Source organism: Trachypithecus francoisi, unplaced genomic scaffold, assembly GCF_009764315.1.
Source record: "Trachypithecus francoisi isolate TF-2019V2 unplaced genomic scaffold, Tfra_2.0 Lachesis_group11, whole genome shotgun sequence".
NCBI lineage: Eukaryota > Metazoa > Chordata > Mammalia > Primates > Cercopithecidae > Trachypithecus > Trachypithecus francoisi.
This window is the reverse complement of record NW_022681456.1, coordinates 15,068,264-15,089,834: the sequence shown is the minus strand read 5'-3', so window position 1 is coordinate 15,089,834 and position 21,571 is coordinate 15,068,264. Positions and strand designations below refer to the sequence as shown.

The following is a 21,571-nucleotide window of genomic DNA, read 5'->3' as shown; positions in this document are numbered from 1 at the left end:
AAAAAAACGACCTGAATTTAAACCTCATACTATATACCAAAATGTATTAGGTTGGTGCAAAAGTAAATGGAGTTTTTGCCATTTTAAAAGTAACGACAAAGACTGGGCGTGGTGGCTCACACCTGTAATCCCAGCACTTGGGAGGCCGAGGCAGGCAGATCACGAGGTCAGGAGTTTGAGACCAGCCTGGCCAGCATGGTGAAACCTCATCTCTACTAAAAATACAAAACATTAGCCAGGCATGGTGGTGAGCGCCTGTAATCCCAGCTACTCAGGAGGCTGAGGCACGAGAATTGCTAGAACCCAGGAGGTGGAGGTTGCAGTGAGCTGAGATCGCACCACTGCACTCCCACTTGGGTGACAGAGCGAGACCCCAGCCCAAAACATATATATATGTATTATATATACTTTTTATATAAAAGTACTTTTACACCAACCTAATACACAAAATGAATCATAGATTGAATGTAAATTGTAAAAAAATTAAAATTTTATGAGAAAATAAATTTAAAAGTGATAAATTGGACTTTATCATATTTTACGTTTTGCTCGGCAAACAGCACTGTTAAGAATGGGAGAAAATATTTGCAACTCACATATCTCACAAAGGATTGTATCCAGGATACATAAATAATTCTCAACATTCAATGGTAAGAAAATAAATAATACAATTTTGTTTCATGGGCAAGAGAATTCTCAAAAAGACAAAGCTTATGGTAATGGAGAATCGATCAGTGGTTGCCAGGGGTTAAGAGCAGAAATATATTGGGGAAGCATGAAAGAAATTTTGTGGATAAAAGAACTACTCTGTATCCTAAATTGTGGCAGTAGTTACACAAATATATACAGTAATTAAAGCTCATAGGACTGTACACCCAAAAATAAGTCAAAAATAAAAAAGTACATGATGTATGATTGCATTTATATACAGTTCTTTGCCTAAGAACAGGCAAAATTAATCTATGGTGGAAAAAGAATCAGAAAATTGGTTGATTTGAAGGTAGAGGGAGAATTAGCTACATAATAGTAAATGTTCTATACCTTGATGGAGGTTTAGGTTACAGTGGTGTATCCTTTTGCCAAAACTCAGTGAGTATATGCTTAAGATCTGTGTGTTTCATTGTCCATTTTACATCAAAAGAATGAATATTGAACTCTAATTAATGATAAATATACAGACATATACAGACAGAAACGCACTGATGTCTGCTATTTATTTATTTATTTGTTTATTTATTTATTGAGATGGAGTCTCGTTCTGTTGCCCAGGCGGGAGTGCAGTGGGGAGATCTCGGCTCACTGCAACCTCTGCCTCCTGGGCTCAAGAGATTCTCCTGCCTCAACCTCATGAGTAGCTGGGATTACAGGTGCACACCACCATGCCCAGCAAATTTTTTGTATTTTAGGAGAGGCAGGGTTTCACCATGTTGCCCAAGGTGGTCTCGAACTCCTGAGCTCAGGCAATCCGCCCGCCTTGGTCTTCCAGAATTCTGGGATTACAGGCATGAGCCACTGCGCCTGGACTGCAGTTTACTTTTAATACATCAAACAATAAGATAGATTCATGGCCAGAGGGATGGATAGATGAATAGATATGTAATAAAGCAAAGAGAGCAAAATGTTAATGGTACCAGGTGGCAGATGCTCACTGTAAAGTACCTTCAACTGCTATATGTTTGAAATCTTACATAAATGTTGAGGCCAAGCACAGTGGCTCATGCCTGTAATCCTAAACTTTGGGAGGCTGAGGCAGGTGGATCGCTTGAACCCAGAAGCTGGAGACCAGCCTGGTCAACATGGCAAAACTCGTCTCCACAAAACATACAAACAAAAAAAAATTAGCCGGGGGTGGCGGTATGCACCTATAGTCCCAGCAACCTTGGAAGGCTGAGGTGGGAGGATCACTCGAGCCCGGGAGGCAGAGGTTGCAGTGAGCCAAAGTCACACCACTGCATCCTAGCCTGGGTGACAGAGCAAGACTCTGTAAAAATAATAATAATAATATTAATAATAATAATAATAAAGAAAAAAAGTAAAAATATATTGGGTAAAAACAAAATTATTTAGCATTCGCTTCTATTCTCCTGTTACAAGGTAAGCATGAGAGTAATTAAGGAAGGTCCTGCCAACCAGCGGTTCTTCTTATTTATTGATTGATTGAGACGGAGTCTCATTCTATTGCTCAGGCTGGAGTGCAGTGGCATGATCTCGGCTCACTGCAAGCTCCACCTTCCCAGTTCACACCAGTCTCCTGCCTCAGCCTCCCCAGTAGCTGGGACTACAGGCACCCGCCACCACACCTGGCTAATTTTTTGTATTTTTAGTAGAGATGGGGTTTCACCGTGTTAGCCAGGATGGTCTCGATCTCCTGACTTCGTGATCCACTTGCGTCGACCTCCCAAAGTGGTGAGATTACAGGCGTGAGCCACCGCGCCCGGCCACCAGCGGTTCTTCTAAGAGGGCTTTCTTTGGAGCTGGGGGTAGAAACTCATTCTTGCAGCTTAGGTTTTAAGCATATTTCTTTTTGAGTTTGTCACAAAACACTGCTTCTCCAAGTCAGATAAAGATAAAAACGGTGGCATCTAAACTTGCTCTGCCTCCTGATAAAAACAACGTCCCTAAATACCCACTTAAAACAAGTTCTTCTTCTATACCTATTGGCTTCAGTGCTCAAGTCCAAGCCACCAATCCTGAACAAGGATCACCCCAGTGCCTTTGTGGGTGGGCACACAGAGGAACACTCATGACTATTTCTGATTGGTGTGATACTCTGGGTAGGGGAGGTGGACAGACAAAGGGAAATTCACCATTTCAACAACTCCAGACCCCCCCCCAAATGGATAAGAATGGAACTCACACAGAGCAGGGGAGAGCAGGGGGATGCTGGCTGCAAAGTTTGGATCAGAGACTCATCAGAGGTCTTTGGGAGTGGCCATCTCTTGTCTCTACCTGGTAGGTTCCAGATCTAGTCTTCTTAAGACTATTTCCTCAACTAAAGGAGGGACTGGCCTCATTCCCTGTTCTCCAGAGAGCAAAATCAAAGGAAGGAGGTTCCCAGGGAGTGAATCCAACTCAACAGAAGGAGGACAATTCTGACCATCACAAGGAGATCAAAAGGCTGCCTTGTCACTCTGCTAAGTGAGATAAGGCAGACAGAGAAAGACAAATACAGTATTATTTTGTATGTGGAATCTAAAAAAGTCAAACCCATAGAAATAGAGAAGAATGGTGGCTGCCAGGAGCTGGAGGAGAAAATGGGGAAATGTTGGTCAAAGGATACAACCTTTCTGTTATGAGATGAATAAATTCTGAGGATCTAACATACAACGTGGTGACTAGAGTTAATAATACTATACTGCATACTTAAAATTTGCTGAGGGTAGATCTTAAATGTTCTCATCACACACCACACACACACACACACACACACAGCAACTGTGAGGTGATGAATGTGTTAACTAACTTGACTGTGTGATCATTCCACAATAGGTATCAAATCACCATATTGTACACCTTAAATACATGCACTTTATTTGTTATGTATGCTTCAGAAAAGCTGAAAATTTTTAATTTAAAAAACTTTTAGGGCCGGGAATGGTGGCTCATGCCTGTAATCCCAGAACTTTGGGAGGCCGAGGTGGGCGGATCACCTGAGGCCAAAAGTTCAAGACCAGCCTGGCCAACATGGTGAAACCCCGTCTCTACTAAAAATATAAAAATTAGCCTGGTGTGGTGGCGGGTGCCTGTAATCCCAGCTACTTGGGAAGGTGAGGCAGGAGAATCGCTTGAACCCAAGAGGCAGAGGCTACAATGAGCCAAGATTGCCCCACTGCATACTCCACCCTGGGCAATAACAAGACTCCGTCTCAAAAAAAAACAAAAAAAAAAACCTTTTGGCCGTGCACAGTGGCTCACACCTGTAATCCCAGTACTTTGGGAGCTGGAGGCAGGAGGATCACCTGAGGTCAAGAGTTCGAGACCAGCCTAGCCAACAAGGTGAAACTCCACCTCTACTAAAAATACAAAAATTAGCCAGGCATGGTGGTGCATGCCTGATCCCAGCTACTTAGGAGGCTGAGGCAGGAGAATCACTTGAACCTGGGAGGCAGAGGTTGCCGTGAGCCGAGATTGTGCCACTGCACTCCAGCCTGGGCAATGGAGTGACACTCCATCTCAAAGAAAAAAAAAAAAAAAAACTTTTAAAGGCTGCCTTGTGAAAGGACTTGAGCAAACATTTCTCCAAAGAAGGTATACAAATGGCCAACAGGCACATGAAAAGATGTTCAGCATCATTAGTCATTAGGGAAATGCAAATCAAATGCACAATGAGATACTACTTCATACCCACCAGGAGGGCTATAATTTTAAAAATGAAAACTAACGAAAGTCATGAAGGATGTAGAGAAATTGCTGGATTGCTGGTGGGAATGTAAAAGGGTTGCAGCCACTGTGGCAAACATTACAGTGGTTCCTCAAAAAATTAAAAATAGCATTACCGTATAACCCCATGATTCCACCCCTGGGTATACACCAAAAAGAAGTGAAAACATAAACTCAAACAGATACTCGTATATCAGTATTATAGCAGCATTACTTACAATAACCAAAAGGTGAATATAACCTAAAAAATGTTCAACTTGACAGATGAATATACAAAATGCCAACTATGCATACAATGGACTATTATTTAGCCATAAAAATGAATGAAGTGCTGATACATGATGAACCTTGAAATTGTATGCTAAGTGAGACACAAAATAACAAATATCATATGATTCTACTTACATGAGGTACCTAGAGTATTAAGTTCATAGAGAAAGTAAGATGACAGTTACCATGTACTAGGCCAGAGAATGCGAGTACAGGGGAGTTATTGCTTAATGGATACAGAATTTCTGTTTAAAACAATAAAAAACCTTTCAGAAGTTGATAGTGGTGATGGTTATACAACACTGTAAGCGTACTTAAGGCCACTGAATTGTACACTTAAAAACAGTTGAAATGGGTGGGGCACAGTGACTCCTACATGTAATTCTCAATGCCGCTTTGGGGATAAGGTGGGAAAATCACCTGAGCCTAGGAGTTTGAGACTGGCATGGGCTAGATGGTAAGACCCAGTCTCTACAAAAATATTTAAAAATTAACTAGGCATGGTGGTATACACCTGTAGTCCCAGCTACTCAGGAGGCTGAGGCAGGACAATCACTTGAATGCTGAAGTTTAAGGCTCCAGCAAGCTGTGATCACGCCACTGCACTCCAGCCTGAGCAACAGAGCAAGACCCTGTCTCAAAAAAAAAAAAAAAAAAAATTTTAAATGGTAAATTTTATGTATATTTTCCAAAACAAAAAATTGATTTTAAAAAATCATTTAGGGTGAGCCTGATGAGGTAGCACTCACCCTAAATCTGGACACTGGGCAAAGATGGGGCTGGACAACCTCTGAAGGTTCCCCCTACCTTTACAGGATGTGCTTTTCAGATGCTCAGACACCAGAGTTTTTAACTCTTCACCATGCAAGCTTAAGACAAGTATAGACGTTGCAAGGCCCAACTCCACACTTCGTTATCCAACTTAGAGTTAGGATGAGCGTGTGGTTTAAAGACTAAGGCCTGCTAGCCACTGATGGGGGAGGTGTGTCATCTGTGGGCAAATTCAAAGATCCAGATGGAGTGTCAGGAATCTTGTTCCTTCTGTCACCTGCAGCCTAGTGGGTGTGCCACTATGCTATAAAGGCCTTCTATGGGTTTCTTCTTCTCACACGCTGGGAGCTTAGCTAACATTTACTGAATAAATGAATGATACTGCAAGGACGGTATCTCCCCAAATGGCAATGCAGAGCTCAGCACTACGCAGGGCTGAAGTACCCTCAGCTCCCTCCTGCAAATCTACAGCGGGGATGATCATCAAAAATTCCAAAGTCAAGAATTATTAAGAATTTGCAGCCAGGCACAGTGGCTCACCCCTATAATCCCAGCACTTTGGGAGGCCAAGGCAGGTGGATCACTTGAGGTCAGGAGTTCAAGACCAGCCTGGCTAACACGGTGAAACCCCACCTCTACTAAAAATACAAAGAAGTAGCTGGGTGTGGTGGCATGTGCTTGCAATCCCAACTACTGGGGAGGCTGATACAGGAGAATCGCTTGAACCCAGTACATGGAGGTTGCAGTGAGCTGAGATTGCACCACTACACTCCAGCCTGAGCAAGAGAGCGAGACCCTGTCTCAAGAAAAAAAAAAAAAAAAATTGCCATGTGACAGGCACTCGGCTCTACCCAGCTCCTGAATGCGTGATTCCATTTAATCACAGAACAACCTCATGTAAAATGATCATTTTGCTTCATTTGAGACAGGATCTCATTCTGTTGCCCAGGATGGAATGCACTGGCATGATCATGGCTCACTGCAGCCTCCATCTCCCTGGGCTCAAGCGATCCTCCAACCTCAGCCTCCCAGGTAGCTGGGACCACAGGCATGCACCACCACACTCAGCTAATTTTTTATTTTTTGTAGAGACGCTATCTCCCTATGTTTCTCAGACTGATCTCAAACTCCTGAGTTCAAGCAATCTTCCTGCTTTGGCCTCCTAAGGTGCTGGGATTACAGGTGTGAGCCACAATCCTGATTTTATAAATAAGGAAACTGAGGCTTGGAAAGGAGAGATCATTTGGCACAGGGTTACTTAGCTAGTTAAGTCCTGAAACAAACTGGAACCCAAACAATCTCACCTCAGAGCTCAAGCCCTCCTAACTGCTAGTCTATATTGCTTAAAGCACCCATTTGAATTTGCAGGGAGTCAGGTTATTATTTCTGAGTCTTGATCTCACTTTTCTGGTTCAGGAAAATCAAACACATCCATCTTTGGAATGCATCCACTGCTTTAATCAATGGCTGCCTGGTAACTCTCGGGGGATCAGATTTTCAGTCCTCATCAAGACCAAGATTTCTATTATGGCAAAACAGAGAAATCGCTTCAGTGCTCAAAAACAGCTCTGTTCCACAGCAATATACAGTGTGCCACTCTTGTAATTTAACATTTTCTAGTAGCCTCAGGGGGAAAAAAAAAAGGAAAGAGCATACAGGTGAAATTAATTTTAATATATTTTATTTAACCCAGTATATCTAAAATATTATCATTTTAATATGTCAGTATAAAAATTATCAAGGCTGGGCATGGTGGGTGATGCCTGTAATCGCAGAACTCTGAGAGGCCAAGGCAGGAGGGCTGCTTGAGCCCAGGAGTTCGAGACCAGCCTGGGCAACATAGCAAGACCCTCATCTCTACAAAAAATTAAAAATTAGTCAGGTGTGGTGGCATGTACCTGTAGTCCCAGTCGCTTGGGAGGCTGAGGTGGGAGGATTGCTTGAGCTCAGGAGGCCGAGGGTGCAATGAGCCGTGATTGCACCACTGCACTCCAGCCTGGGTGACAGAGCGAGACTTTGTCTCGCTAAAAAATTTCTTTTTTAAAAAAGAGAAAAGAGAAATTATCAATGCAATATTTTACTTTTTTTTCCTTCATACTAAGAGTTTGGGCTGGGGGTGGTGGCTCATGCCTGTAATCCCAGCACTTTGGGAGGCCAAGGCAGGAGGATCACATGAGCTTGGGAGTTCAAGGCCAGGCTGGGCAGCATAGTGAGACCCCATCTCTTTTAAAACATATATTTAATTTTTTAAAAAAGCGTTTGGAATCTGGTGTGTATTTGACACTAACAGCACATTTCAACTAGGACTTACCATCTTTCCATTGGTCAATGGCCACATGTAGCAAGTGGCTACCACACTGGACAGCTCAGGTCTAAAATATCTCCCTCTCTTTATCTCATCCTCCCGTCTCTATGAATGCCCTACTTTGTTTCTATCAGTCCTCTGTTTCTCTCAAATAATTGTCATCCACAATAATCACCAAAGAAAGCATTTTAGCGACAGAGTAAGTATTCCATCATTGTGACTGCCATTAATCCTAGGGCTGCCACCTCTAATCACATCATTACCATGAACGTCTACACTTCCCCTTTGCCCTCCGTTTACCCTCATCTTTCTTTCTTCTCTTTCGGGTCATTTCACCTTTGGGGAGTCCACAGGAGAGCAGTAAACCTCTGTCTGTTCCTCTGTCCGCGGCTGCCTTACTCAGCCAGTTTGGGTCAAATTGGTGACTCTAAACTTCAATAAACCTGCCTATAAAGGAGCAACCACCACGGTTGTGGTCACGACCCACTGGAAAGACATTCCAAGCATCACAGAAGCCCTGCTGAAGAAAATCGTTCTACTTTTTCACTTTCTTCTCCTATTTTTGTCCCTTTTCCCTTCCCATCCTTCAGCTTCTCCATCCTCCTTCCTGGCTGCCATGTGTCTCCTGTCGTCCTCAGCCTCTCAACACCTCCCCTGTCCCCACACCCAGAGCAGCACACGGTGGGCAAGAAGGAAGGCCAGGCCCTATCCCTCTTCCCAACAGTTGGGACCACATGGGTAGAAGCCCAGGAAATGATCCATTCTCTGGGGGTGGAAAGACTTCCTAGTTTCCTACCTATTGAAAGGTGATGGATTACAAATTCCCTGCTAGAATCCACTTCCAAAACCCAGAGGGAGGAGTGAACCCTTCAGACATAACATTTATCATGCGTTAGAATTGTGAGTTACACACACACACACACACACACACACACACACCCTTTTATGAACACAAGGCAAAAGGTAAAGGCCAGGTCCTCACAGGCTGACTTTTTTTTTTTTTTTTTAGACTGAGTCTCACTCTGTTGCCCAGACTGGAGGAGTACAGTGACGCAATCTCGGCTCGCTGAAACCTGCACCTCCTGGGTTCAAGTGATTCTCCTGCCTCAGCCTCCCAGTAGCTGGGATTACAGGTGTGCGCCACCACGCCAGCTAAATTTTTTGTATTTTTAGTAAAGATGGGGTTTCGCCATGTTGGCCAAGCTGGTCTTGAACTCCTGACCTCAAGTGATCTGCCTGCCTTGACCTCCCAAAGTCCTGGGATTACAGGCGTGAGCCACTGCATCCAGCTGAGGTTGACCACTTTGTGCAGAAAACCAAGCATTCCCCATTACCCCAGGTACCCAGGCCCTACCCAGTTAAAAACAGTAAAGATCACATTCTGACCTGAGACAAAAGCCTCCTTAACCCTGAGCTCTTAGACATCAAAACACTCACACTCAAAAAATAAAATAAAATATACTCCTGTGCTGAGGGTATGGGGAAATGAACCTTTCCAACACTGCTGGTGAAGGGCAACTGGGCAAAACCTGTGGAAAGTCCTAAATTTTTGCATATACTTTGATCCAGCAGTTCCATTTCTAGGAGCTGAAAATAAGAATTAGCCACAAGGAATCCACTGTGGCGTTGTTATAAAAACATAAAAGTATGAACGTAAGCACATGACAATAGAATTCTGGTTAAAGAAATGATGGGGGCCGGGCACGGTGGCGCACACCTGTAATCCCAGCAATTTGGGAGGCCTAAGCAGGCAGATCACTTGAGGTCAGGAGTTCGAGAGCAGCCTCACCAACATGGTGAAACTCCGTCTCTACTAAAAATACAAAAATTAGTTGGGTGTGGTGGCACGTGCCTGTAATCCCAGCTACTTGGGAGGCTGAGGCACAAGAATTGCTTGAGCCCGGGAGACAGAGGTTGCAGTGAGCGGAGATCACACCACTGCACTCCAGCCTAGGCAACAGAGTGAGACTCTGTCTCAAAATAAAATAAAGTGAGAAATGATGGGGCATCCGTGCCATACTATACAGCCATTACAAATAATAGTTTATACAGATATACAGAAAAAATAAGACCTAGTGTTGAAAAAACCAGTAGAGTGATTATAGTAAACAATAATCTATTGTATGTTTCAAAATAGCTAGAAGAGAATAATCTGAATGTTCTCAGTATAAAGAAAAGATAAACATTTAAGGTGATAGATAGCCCAGTTACCCAGATTTGATTATTATACATTATATGAATGTATTTAAATATCACATGTACCCTGAAAATATGTACATTATGTACTAATTAAACAATAATAATACTTTAACAATTTGAAAAATTGGTTCACGGCCTATTAAGTAAACTTCGTATCTCTGGCCTTTCTCAGAGCTCTAAGCTCACACACCCAGCTGTCTACCTGACAAATGTAGCATGTCAAACAGGACTTGACTGTCAAACCCAATCTATCCCACCTCCAGTCTACACATTTCAAACAAGGGGACCCCCATTCTCCTAGCCCTTGAGCCAAACACCTAGGAATAATCTTTGATTCTTGATTCTCCCTCACCTCCACATCAGATCCATCAGCACCGTCCACACACTTGACCTTCTGAATCCAGCCACCTGCCCCGTCCACCCCAAAACAATCATACCAGTCAAAAGCACAGTCATTGAGGGCTTGGACTTCCACAGTCACTACCAACCTGTCTCCCTGCTCTCATGCCTACCTCCTACAGTCTGTTTACCCAGCAGCAATCGGAAGATCATTTAAAAACATAACCCTTGGCCAGGCGCGGTGGCTCAAGCCTGTAATCCCAGCACTTTGGGAGGCCGAGACGGGCGGATCACGAGGTCAGGAGATCGAGACCATCCTGGCTAACATGGTGAAACCCCGTCTCTACTAAAAAATACAAAAAACTAGCCAGGCGAGGTGGCGGGCGCCTGTAGTCCCAGCTACTCGGGAGGCTGAGGCAGGAGAATGGCGTAAACCCGGGAGGCGGAGCTTGCAGTGAGTGAGCTGATATCTGGCCACTGCACTCCAGCCTGGGCGACAGAGCGAGACTCCGTCTCAAAAAAAAAAAAAAAAAAAACCTGGTTCAAAGGGCTTCTACCACAGTTAGGACAAAAATCCAAGGCTGGGCATGATGGCTCACACCTGTAACCCCAGCACTTTGGGAGGCTGAGGCATGAGCATCACTTGAGCCCAGGACTTGCAGACCAGCCTGAGCAACATAGGGAGACCCCATCTCTACAAAAAATTTTAAAATGTAGCCAGCCATGGTGATGCACATCTGCAGTCCCAGCTACTCGGGAGGCTGAAGTGGGAGGAAGGACTGAGCCTGGGAGGTCGAGGCTTCAGTGAGCCATGATGGTGCCACTGCACTGCAAACTGGGTGACAGAGTGAGACCCTGTCTCAAAAGAAAAAAAAAAAAAAAAAACTTCAAGTACCTTAGTGTCTTAGCAAAGCCCCCGATGACCAGCTTCTGTCTCCCACTCTGTCCCTCCTCATCCTTTCCTTGCCCACTCCCTGCACTCCAACCACAGTGGATTCCTTGAGGTTCCAATAACATGCCAAGCATGTTCCCACCAAAGAAGTTTGCATCTGCTGTTCCCTCTGCCTGGCACACTCTTCCCCCAAATATTTCATGGCTTGCTTCCTGGAGTTAGTAAAACCTCCATGAAGGAGCCTTTGCTGATCATCCCGTATCTTTCCCTTGCTCTCCTATGCTCTTTTTGTTTTGGTTAATTTTCATGGCTGTGGTATATTGTGACATTGGATTGTTCACTAGCCCCCCAGTAGACCACACCTCCTGGAATCCATAGCCACAGTGACTCTGGGCTTATCTATGTAACATGCTCTGGCGAAGAGGACATTAGCAAAGGTTGCAGAACCGAGGCTTAGGAAGGGCTTGTGCACTGAGGCCTGTCCTCTGGGAACACCATTGCTGCCACTATGTAAGAAACCCTGGCTATCCTGCCAGAAAAGCCATGGGGGGAGCAGAGAAGTGAGGCACTGCAGCCAACCACCAGCCATGTGAGCAGGGCCATCGTGGACTCTCCAGCCACAGTCAGGCCATCAGATGAACACAATCACAAGTGAGTCAGGCAAGACCTGCAGAACTGGCCAGTTGAGTCCATACCTAACTGCAGGCACCTGAGCAAATGATGATTGTTTTAAGCTACTAAGTTTTGAGGTGGCTTGTTCGCTAGCAATACATAACTGATATGACAGCTTATCATTAGCTGTGGCAGAGACTACTAGCTATTCAGCAATCACTATTTTCTTTTTCTTTCTTTCTTTTTTTTTTTTTTAAGATAGGTTCTGACTCTGTCACCGAGGCTGGAGTGCAGTGGTACAGTCTCGGCTCACTGCAACCTCCGCCTTCCAGGCTCCAACCATCCTCCCACCTCAGCCTTCCAAGTAGCTGGGACTATAGGCACGTGCCACCACACCTGACTAATTTTTGTATTTTGGTAGATATAGGGCTTCACCATTGTCTAGGCTGGTCTCGAACTCCTGGGTTCAAGCAATCCTCCTATCTTGGCATCCCAAAGTGCCAGGATGATAGGCGTGACCCACCACACCAGCCTATTCTCTCTTCTTCCTGAGCCCACAGCTAAACTTCATTCTCCATCTTCTTTGCAGTGCTGTGACTGAATGCTTGCTAAGGAAATGCAAGCATAAGGGAATGCACTGATGAGGGCAACTTTGGGAAATAAGGCTTTGTCTTCTCTGCACTTTCTCCCCCTTCTAGATGCACCAATGATAATGCTGCAGAGGGGAAGGGGTCTGGAGCATGAGAGAATGGCCCGCCACCTGCCAACCAAGAACACCCTCCTTGGACTGTTTAGTGAACAAGAAAAAGACATTTAGGGGTTTATTTCTTACATCTGTCCTAATTAATACACTAACTTAGAAGCTTCTCTGACCAAGATGGGAGTCTATTTCCCCATCCTCTATACCCAGACTGGCCATGGGACTTATATTATCTCACAACTCCAATGGAAGTAACATTCTGTGATTTCCAAATACTAAGACTCCTTGCCACTTTCCGTCTTGCTCTCTAGGAATACTGAAGACCTGTAAGAAACCCAAGCTATCACACCAACAGGCCGCAGGGAGAGAAAGTCTCAGCTTTCCTATCCTCCCCTTCCTCCAGCTGAATGTGGCCACGTGAGTGGAGCTCAGGCAAGACCAGCAGAACCCTCCCGCCAAGCCCAACCCACAGAATCATGAAAATAACAAATTGTTGTCTTAAGCCCAAAGTTTTCCAAACGAAATTAAGTTTAAAGACAGTTCATGACACAGCAATAGAAAATGGAGATGGAATATATGAAGAGCAAAAAAATGACAGGAGGCCGGGCGTGGTGATTACACCTGTAATCCCAGCACTTTGGGAAGCCAAGACAAGAGGGTGGCTTGAAGCTGGGAGTTTAAGACCAGCCTGGGCAACAAAGCAGGACACTGTCTCTATAAAACAAATTTTAAATGAGCTGGGTACAGTGACATGTGCCTGTAGTCTCAGCTACCCAGGAGGCTGAGACAGGAGGATGGCTTGAGCCCAGAAGTTCAAGGCTGCAGTGAGCTATGATCGCACCACTGTACTCCAACCTGGGTGACAGAGTAAGACCCTGTCTCTAAAAAAAAAAAGCTGTGATACCCTTGCTATACAAGGAGATTCCATACTTGTCCAACCCCAAATCCTAATATTTTTTTCCCCTTGCAATTTAACTAAAACAGAATCCAGCTCAGAACTACTTCTACTTGGCTAGTACTCTCCCATTCTAGTGTCACTTGCTCATGTTAGGGTAGTCTCTGTCTTCAGAGTTTTTTCCCTCCCATCCGTCCTAGAGTCTAGGGATTAGCAAGCTGCAGCCCATGGGCCCAATATGACTCATCACCTGGGTTTGGTTTGGTTTTGTTTTTTGGTGTTTTGTTTTGCTTTTTGTTTTTGAGATGGAGTCTTCCTCTGTCACCCAGGTTGGAGTGCAGTGGCGCAGTCTTGGTTCACTGCAACCTCCATCTCCCGGGTTCAAGTGATTCTCCTGCCTCAGCCTCCCGAGTAGCTGGGATTACAGGCACCCGCTGCCATGCCCCACTAATTTTTGTATATTTAGTAGAGACGGGGTTTCGCCATGTTGGCCAGGCTGGTCTCGAACTCCTGACCTCAAGTGATCCACTCACCTCAGCCTCCCAAAGTGCTGGGATTACAGGTGTGAGCCACTGTGCCTGGCCACCATCACCTTTTTTTGGTAAGGCCCAGAAACTACAGTTTGTACAACTATGAATATTAAAAAAAAAAAGAAAAATATTCATGACATGCAAAAAGTATATCAATTTCAAGTTTCAGGGTCCATAAATAAAGTTTTATTAGAAAACTGCCTCCCCCCAGGTTGGGCTTGATGGCTCACACCTATAATCCCAGCACTTTGGGAGGCTGAGGTGGGCGGATCACTCGAGGTCGGGAGTTTGAGACCAGCCTGGCCAACAGGCTGGTCTGAAACCCCGTCTCTACTAAAAATACAAAAATTAGCCAGGCGTGATGGTGCAGGCCTGTAATCCCAGCTACTCAGGGGGCCGAGACAAGAGAATCGCTTGAACCTGGGAAGCAGAGGTTGCAAAGAGCCAAGATCATACCGCTGTACTCCAGCGTGAGCAACAGAGCGAGACTCTGTCTCGAAAGAAAAAGAAAAATGCCCCACCCATTCATGTATGTACTGCCCATGGCTGCTGCATGCTACAGCACACAGTCGAGTAGCTTTGATGAAAATTTGCAGGGTTCACAAAGTCTAAACTCTTTACCATCTGTCCCTTTCCAGAAAAAGTTTGCCAGCCCCTGCTGTAGGCTGCCATCCAAGGTAGGTGAATCGCTTGAGCCCAGAAGTTCAAGACAAGCTGGGGCAACACAGCAAAACTTTGTCTCTATTTAAAAAATGCAAAAAATTAGCCAAGCATGGTGGTGCATACCCGTCATCCCAGCTACTCAAGTGGCTGAGGCAGGAGGATCACTTGAGCCCTGGAGGTCAAGGCTGCAGTAAGCCATGATTGCGCCACTGCACTCCAGCCTGAGTTACAGAATGAGACCCTGCCTCGGAAAAACAAAACAAAAAAGCTTATACTTTTCTATTATATTCATTCCAAAAGCTTTGAAGACTTCTATCTCCTTCCGCAAAGGGATGAAACTTTGTTGGTCTGACTGTCTAATCTTTAGCTGGATCCCAGAAGCTAGTGGCCTAAATTCATTTCCTATGACAGGCTACCAGGTACCCTCCATTCTGGGCAAAATGGTCTCTAGGCTGCCCCCATGATGGCAATCAAATACCTTCATCTGGTTCATTGTTCTTGTCCCGCAAGCTCTCCCCTTTTGCTGCAACCTAAACCCTCCTCATCCTTCACTTCAAATCCCCATCTCCCCAACCAAGGTTTCCCTGCTTTGCCAAATGTTTTCCCAGGTGTATTCTATGGAACAAAAATCCCAAGAGAAATCCTTGGGCTGGGTGCGGTGGCTCACACCTGCACTTTTGGAGGCCTAGGCGGGCAGATCACCTGAGGTCAGTAGTTCAAGACCAAACTGGCCAACAAGACAAAAGCCCGTCTCTACTAAAAATACAAAAATTACCTGGGCGTGGTGGTGGGCATCTGTAATCCCAGCTATTTGGGAGGCTGAGGCAGGAGAATCACTGGAACCCAGGAGACGGAGGCTGCAGTGACCCGAGATCGCGCCACTGCACTCCAGCCTGGGTGACAGAGCAAGACTCCATTCTATCCTCTCTTGGAGGCCTAATACACATAGGTAGCATATTAAAGGCTCTGAGAAGTCCTGCAGTAAAGATGCCTGTTTCCCTTTGCTTAGCTCAACTCTTCCCAAACTTATTAACTATAGAATTTGTTTTGCCCACAGAACACTTATTAACTACCAGCATTAAGTACAGTGCCTAGATGTCAGCATTTGTTGAAAGAATGAAAAATGCTAACATCCCAGATTTAGGGTTCTACAGAACATACCTTGGAAATGTTATTCAAGCTCCTCCTTCTCTCTCTCTAATCTGAACTGCTCCCTTCCATGCCATCTAGTCAACACCATGTAATGCCAATTGTTATCATCATCACAGCTGTCATTCATTTAGCACCTACAGCCACTCTGTTCCAGACAGTGCTAGACCCTTGAAAACATTATCTCTTTCAATCCTTATAACCACCCTCTGAAGCAGGGAATATTATTTAATTATTGCTGTTTTGCCAAAAACATAAAACTATAAATCAGAAAACTTAAATCACTAGCCCAAAGTAAAAAGAAAAGCTAGAATTTACAACTATATCAGTCTGACTCAAAGTTCATGAACTTTCTTTTCCACCAAAATATCTTCTGATAATGTGCCATGGCTGCCATCGCTGGCTATCTACTTACTTAATATCTACCTGTGCCTCCTTCCACACTAGCAGAGCCCTGATTTTGCATAGAGTGGCAACATGTCATTTCAGACAATGGATCATGATCCATCTAAGCCGATCATGGTGGTGTTCCCACTTCCCCACCTCCCGGGCTCCCTTGCAGCTAGGACTCAGTGCTGGCCAAGAGATAAAATCAAATCATCTGCAAGGTGAGGAGGAAGAGATGTCCTGGGAAACCCTTTATTCCTTCACACTCACCAGGTCCTCCTCTTTGCTACCACCTTGCACCCAGATGTCATCGCTGAAGCTACAGGAACCATCTTGCAGCCACAAGAGAAAAGCCATGAGAATTCCCAAAGACATCAGCCCTGGTATTACTGACCTACTGAGCCAACCGAAGCAGTTATATGTCTCCAGAATTCTTGTTACATGAAGAGAAACCATTATTTGCCTGACCGCAGTGATTGGGTTTTCTATTTCATTCAGCTGAACAAAAACAGGCCTAATGGGCCCACACGTTGTCCCCCATATTATTTACCACTTGGACTTTATCATTATTTCACATACACATTATTCTGTCATGAAGGATGCATCCTGAAGGCCAAGTCCACCTTGCATATTTTTGTTTCTCCAGAAGTGTATACATGCTATTAAATACTGTTCATTATCACCCTTTTCAGGGATCATCTATTCATTACTTGCGTTAGTGTTAGCAAGCAGTGAGTTTTCACCACTAAATAGCTGAAATACCACATCTTTCTCCTAATGGATTAGCATCTCAAAGTGTCCATTTGAAAACATGTACCAGAAATACCTGGACTGTTTATTACACGCAGATTCCTTGGCCCTCTCACTAAACCCCGCTAAATTAGAATCTCTAGGGTTAGAGAAGCTGAGAATCTGCATTTTAACAAGCACCCTCATATGGTTCTGATATACAAAATTAGAAAATTCCGTGCACCCAAATGTTAGGATTGGCTGGACTCGTCTGGACCCTGAGTTACCAGCTCCTCTGCAGGGACCCTCCCTAACCCTACAAATCTGGGAAATAGAAATTGGAATCATTGCTCAAGACCATTCCCTGGGCAAGATGGATGAAAGTGGTTGGCATGCTCTGTAGCATACTGGGATGAGGGAACTGAAAACAGATGCATTTCCTACAACTGCAACTCCCCCACAGCCATCCTACCAGTGCCTCCATCCCCCTAGTTTAAAAGGAAAACCACTATGTAGAAAGAAGGCAATGCCCACTGCGGCACATCCCCATCCAGGAAGCTATCAGAGGATGGAGCATGTTTGAACCAAAAAAAAAAAAAAAAAAGAAAGAAAACTTCGAAGAAACTTACACAGGAATACACAGGAAACTTACACAGGAAACTAGCATTTGGGACTCCTGACTCAGAGGAACAGAAGAGAGCTGGGACTGCTTTTTTGGGGTTATTTATTGACTGCATGCAGGTCTGAAGAGTCTGCTCTTGGGTAATGTTCAGGCAGAGACAGAAGGTTGGATCAGAACATCCCACACTTTTTCTTCCAGCAGCAGAGCTCTGGCCTCACCTGCTCTCCCAAGCTCCAGGAAAGGCAATACCTGTGCCTCCCAACACAAGTCCCACTCTCCCAATACACCTTGACATTGATCTTATTTCGTCTCTGAGGATCACATTTCCAGATGACAGGTGCACACAGACATGCATCCTAGGGTAGCAAACAGCATTCATTCTCTCTCTCTCTCTCTCTCTCTCTCTCTCTCTCTCTCTCTCTCCTTTCGAAGGGATGACCTCCTGCATGTTGACATCCAGCCAAATTTAAAATCACGGAAGAAAAAGAAAGACCCAAAGTGAATCCAAGAAAAGCACCTATCCAGGCTAGAACAGGGGCAGGAGGGCTACAAGATTCACTAGGGACTGACGAGTTCAGGCCTTGGGAACTCATGTGCCAGAAGCAAGATGAACGTCTCAGTATTGCTCATGCCCACTCCACCACAGGGGGAACCCCTTTTCTCCCAGCCCCACTGCCCCCACCCTTGGTGGATGCCAGCTAATGGAAGTTCTGAAATTTAATCAACCCATGTGTATAGCTGGGTTGGTTTGAGAGAAGAAGTGAGTTGAACCCTTTAAACATTTTGAACAATGCAGATATCCAATGATCTCATGAACACCAGGCATTTGGCAGTTCCTAAGGCTCTTTAGACCTTCCTCCTTTGACCAAATGGCCTTCAGAAAAAAATAGTTTCTGCCATCTTCTTTCTGAGTAACTTTGCATCCATCCCTCATCCCATCCCACTCCCCCAAAAAACTGTTTCAAACTCCCCCTCAAGTTCTGCCGGAGAATGTTACAAGAAGCCAAAGATAACTCCTCCTCCCCGACCCCTTTCCTCTTTCCTCACAGCCCCACTGAGATTCAGGAGTATTCTCCTACACCACCTATGTGTGCTGATTGAGGCATATTTTTTTTTCCTTTTATACGTTTTAGGCCTGCAACAGCTCACTGCATCAAAACGATTGGATTGGAAATGGATAGCTCCATAGGGATTTTTTTCCATGCATCTTGCCTCCTGACATGTATATCACTGATTAAAAAAAAAAAAAAAAAAAATCTAAGGAGCAAAAGGAGGGCGGGGAAGAAGGCCAAGAAAAGAAGAGGTCTACAATGACAGGCGGCCTCATTCTGCGAGCAAAAACCACCTTTTGACCACCTGCAGAATGCGCAAGGTCACGTGGGTTCTCTGCAGCTCCTTAATGTATTACCCGGCACACAAGCCCCCCTGGCATATAAACAAATCCACAAGCGGAAAAAAGAAAGAACTCCCTCCTCAGCCGGGAAGCGGATGATAACGGTAACAGCCGCAACAATAATAATAAATAAAGAATAACAATTACTACTACTACTACCACCACCCAGCCAAGCGCAGACGACAGCAGCACAGTAAAAGGATATCCAATGCAGGCTTTGCAAGGAGAGAAATCACAGAAAAGCAAACCGTGCCCACCTTGCTTGCCCGCACCATCACCCCCAGCCCCCAATAAACAGAGTCAGAGGGAAAGGGGACTGTGGGGAGAAAGGAGGAGAAAAGAAGGATTGCTTTTTTTTTTTTTTTTTCCGTAGGCAACACCTACCTCCAGGGTCCGGATTTCTTTTTGTGTGAGGTCGTTGGAGGTAGCACATTTGGTCCTAAGACCTTCCAGGTTGGAGATGCTCAAGTCTATCATGTTTTGGACCAGTTCGCACTGCTGTAAGGCTTTTTGCAAACTCAGAGGCTGCTGCTCCTCGCTTTTCGTCATGTTTTCCTCATCCATCGCTTGCTCTGCAACCCCCTTCCCCTCCTCCTCCTCCCAGAGAGAAAAAAGGGGGGGGGGAGTAGAGGTAGTCTACCCCTCCGCCTCTCCAACCACTGCGACTTCTCAACAATGTCTCATGAAGAAGAAATCCAACATCTCACACAGGGTTGAGGGGGTGGGAGTGGGAGGAGGGGACAAGAGCCAAAATTTATTATTTTATTTTGGGGTATCAAGCGGACTCCATTAGAATGTCTCCTCTCTGAGTCTCTGGTCCCTGAAAAGGAGAGATGCTGTTTCTCAGAAGCAAACCAGGTGATGTGATGCTGTCTGTATACTTAGGGAGGAGGAGGAGGAGGAAAAGAGGAGGTGAAGGAGGAGAGAGAGGAGGAGGGAGAGGAGGAGGAGAAGGAAAATAGCGCTCACTCTTTACACACCGGCTCCTTGAAGGACAAAATTATATATTTTTAGCTGGCTTGCTTTTATGTCAAAAAAAATCTGGTTTGCCCCCCTCCCAGTTGCAGGGACACGGCATGGTCCACGGTTTGGAAGTGCTTTAGCGCGTTCTCAAGGTGCTGTCTGCATTGCTCCCGCGGCTGCGGCGGCTACTGCGGCTGGCTGCTGTCTCCTCCCCGCGCTGCTGCTGCTGCTGCTGCTGCTGCTGCCGCCGCCAGGCTCCGGGGGTGACGGTTGCTGCAATAGCTCCTGCCTCGCTCCACACCGACATCTTGCCTGTCAATCAAAGGGCGGGGGGGAGCGAGGGAGCGCCGGAGAGGGATGGAGAGCGAGCGAGGGACCTGCAGGGGAGCGGGTTGGTGGAGAGGCGCCGTGCGCGCAGCCGCCCCAGCCGGGCCCCGGCCCCGGCGCGCCAGGGACCCGCCGAAGGAGGCGGAGGAGGAGCGCGCAGGCTCGCGCACCTGGCCGGGGACAGGGCCGGGGGGCGGGATTTCTAGGGGCTGCGGAGCTCGCGTGGCAAAGTGAAATTACTACCGGGAGTGCGTGCGAGAGAGCAAGCGAGCGATCGGCGGGCGGGGGCGCGGAGACAGAGCGCGCATCGGGCCCAGCCTGCTCCCGGGGGCGGCGGAGGAGGCAGGGAGTGTGCCCGAGACTGGAGGCTGGGCGAGGGGGCGGGGAGAGGGATTCGGTGGCGGGGGAGGGGGTGGGGGCCACTACTCCTGCACCGCTCTCGCGAGACCGAGCTGGAGTGCTGCTCAGCAGGTGCGCTCCGGCTGGGAGCAGGTGTGCGCCCAACTTTGAAACCCTCGGTGCGCGCCAGAGAGGCGTCGGCATGAACCTGGGCACGTCTTCTCTGTCTTTGGCTCGGGGTGTGTGTGTGTGTGTGTGAGAGTGCCTTTTTTGTTCGTTTGTCCTTTCTTGTTACTGGGGAAAAAATAAAGAGAACCTGATGATCTTCCGTGAATTTCAGGAAGCTGCCTCCTAGACTTGGTACCCTGGCCCGCCCTGATGGCTTTCCATTTGGAGGGGGAAAGGGCCTTCGCCTTATTCTGAGTATTCCCATGTCCTACAAGGGTCTGTGTGGCCTGACCCCAGCATACCTAACTGACGTTATAACAGCAGACGATGGCTCCATAGTTAACATGGTTTTTACTTTTTGAAATGGTTGGAAGCCTGGTGCGGTGGCTCAGGCCTGTAATCCCCAGCACTTTGGGAGGCGGAGTCAGGAGGATCACTTGAGACCAGGAGTTTCGGACCAACCTAGGCAACAACATAGCAAGACCCTGTCGCTACTAAAAATTCAAAAATTAAAAATGTAAATAAAATGGTTGGAAAAAATCAAAAGAATATTTTGTGACACGTGAAAATTATGTGAAATTCACATCTCAGTGTTCACAAGTAAAGTTTTGTTGGAATACCACCATCCTTCTGTTTATTGTCTGTGGTTACTTTTGCCTTGTAAAGCAGAGTTGAGTAGCTGCAGCTGAGACCAGTGGTTCACAACACCTGAAAGATTTACTGACTGGCACTTTACAGAAAGGTTTGCTGACTCTTGATTAAATCTTTGCACTCTATGTCCACCGTGCTCAGAACATACTTCACCCTAATCCTCTCCTGGTAGGTTTCTTCTTGACACTGTTAACTCAAATATCATCTCAGAGAGGCCTCATCTCCCTAATCACCTTATCTAATAGTATTCCCAACACACGTTGCCCAACAGATGTATTTAGAATAAT

The 21,571-nt window shown here is 45.9% G+C and overlaps 1 protein-coding gene across 1 annotated transcript in view; it reads right to left on the bottom strand.

Annotated features, from left to right (window-relative positions):
- Positions 1-20,485, bottom strand: part of KSR2 (kinase suppressor of ras 2) — a 512,275-nt gene extending 491,790 nt beyond the window's left edge. Inside the window, exon 1 of the mRNA XM_033220446.1 lies at positions 19,221-20,485. Within this exon, the coding sequence (XP_033076337.1) occupies positions 19,221-19,400 (180 nt within the window). The 5' untranslated portion in view covers positions 19,401-20,485. The remainder of the gene's footprint in view (positions 1-19,220) is intronic.
- Positions 20,486-21,571: the final 1,086 nt, after the last annotated feature.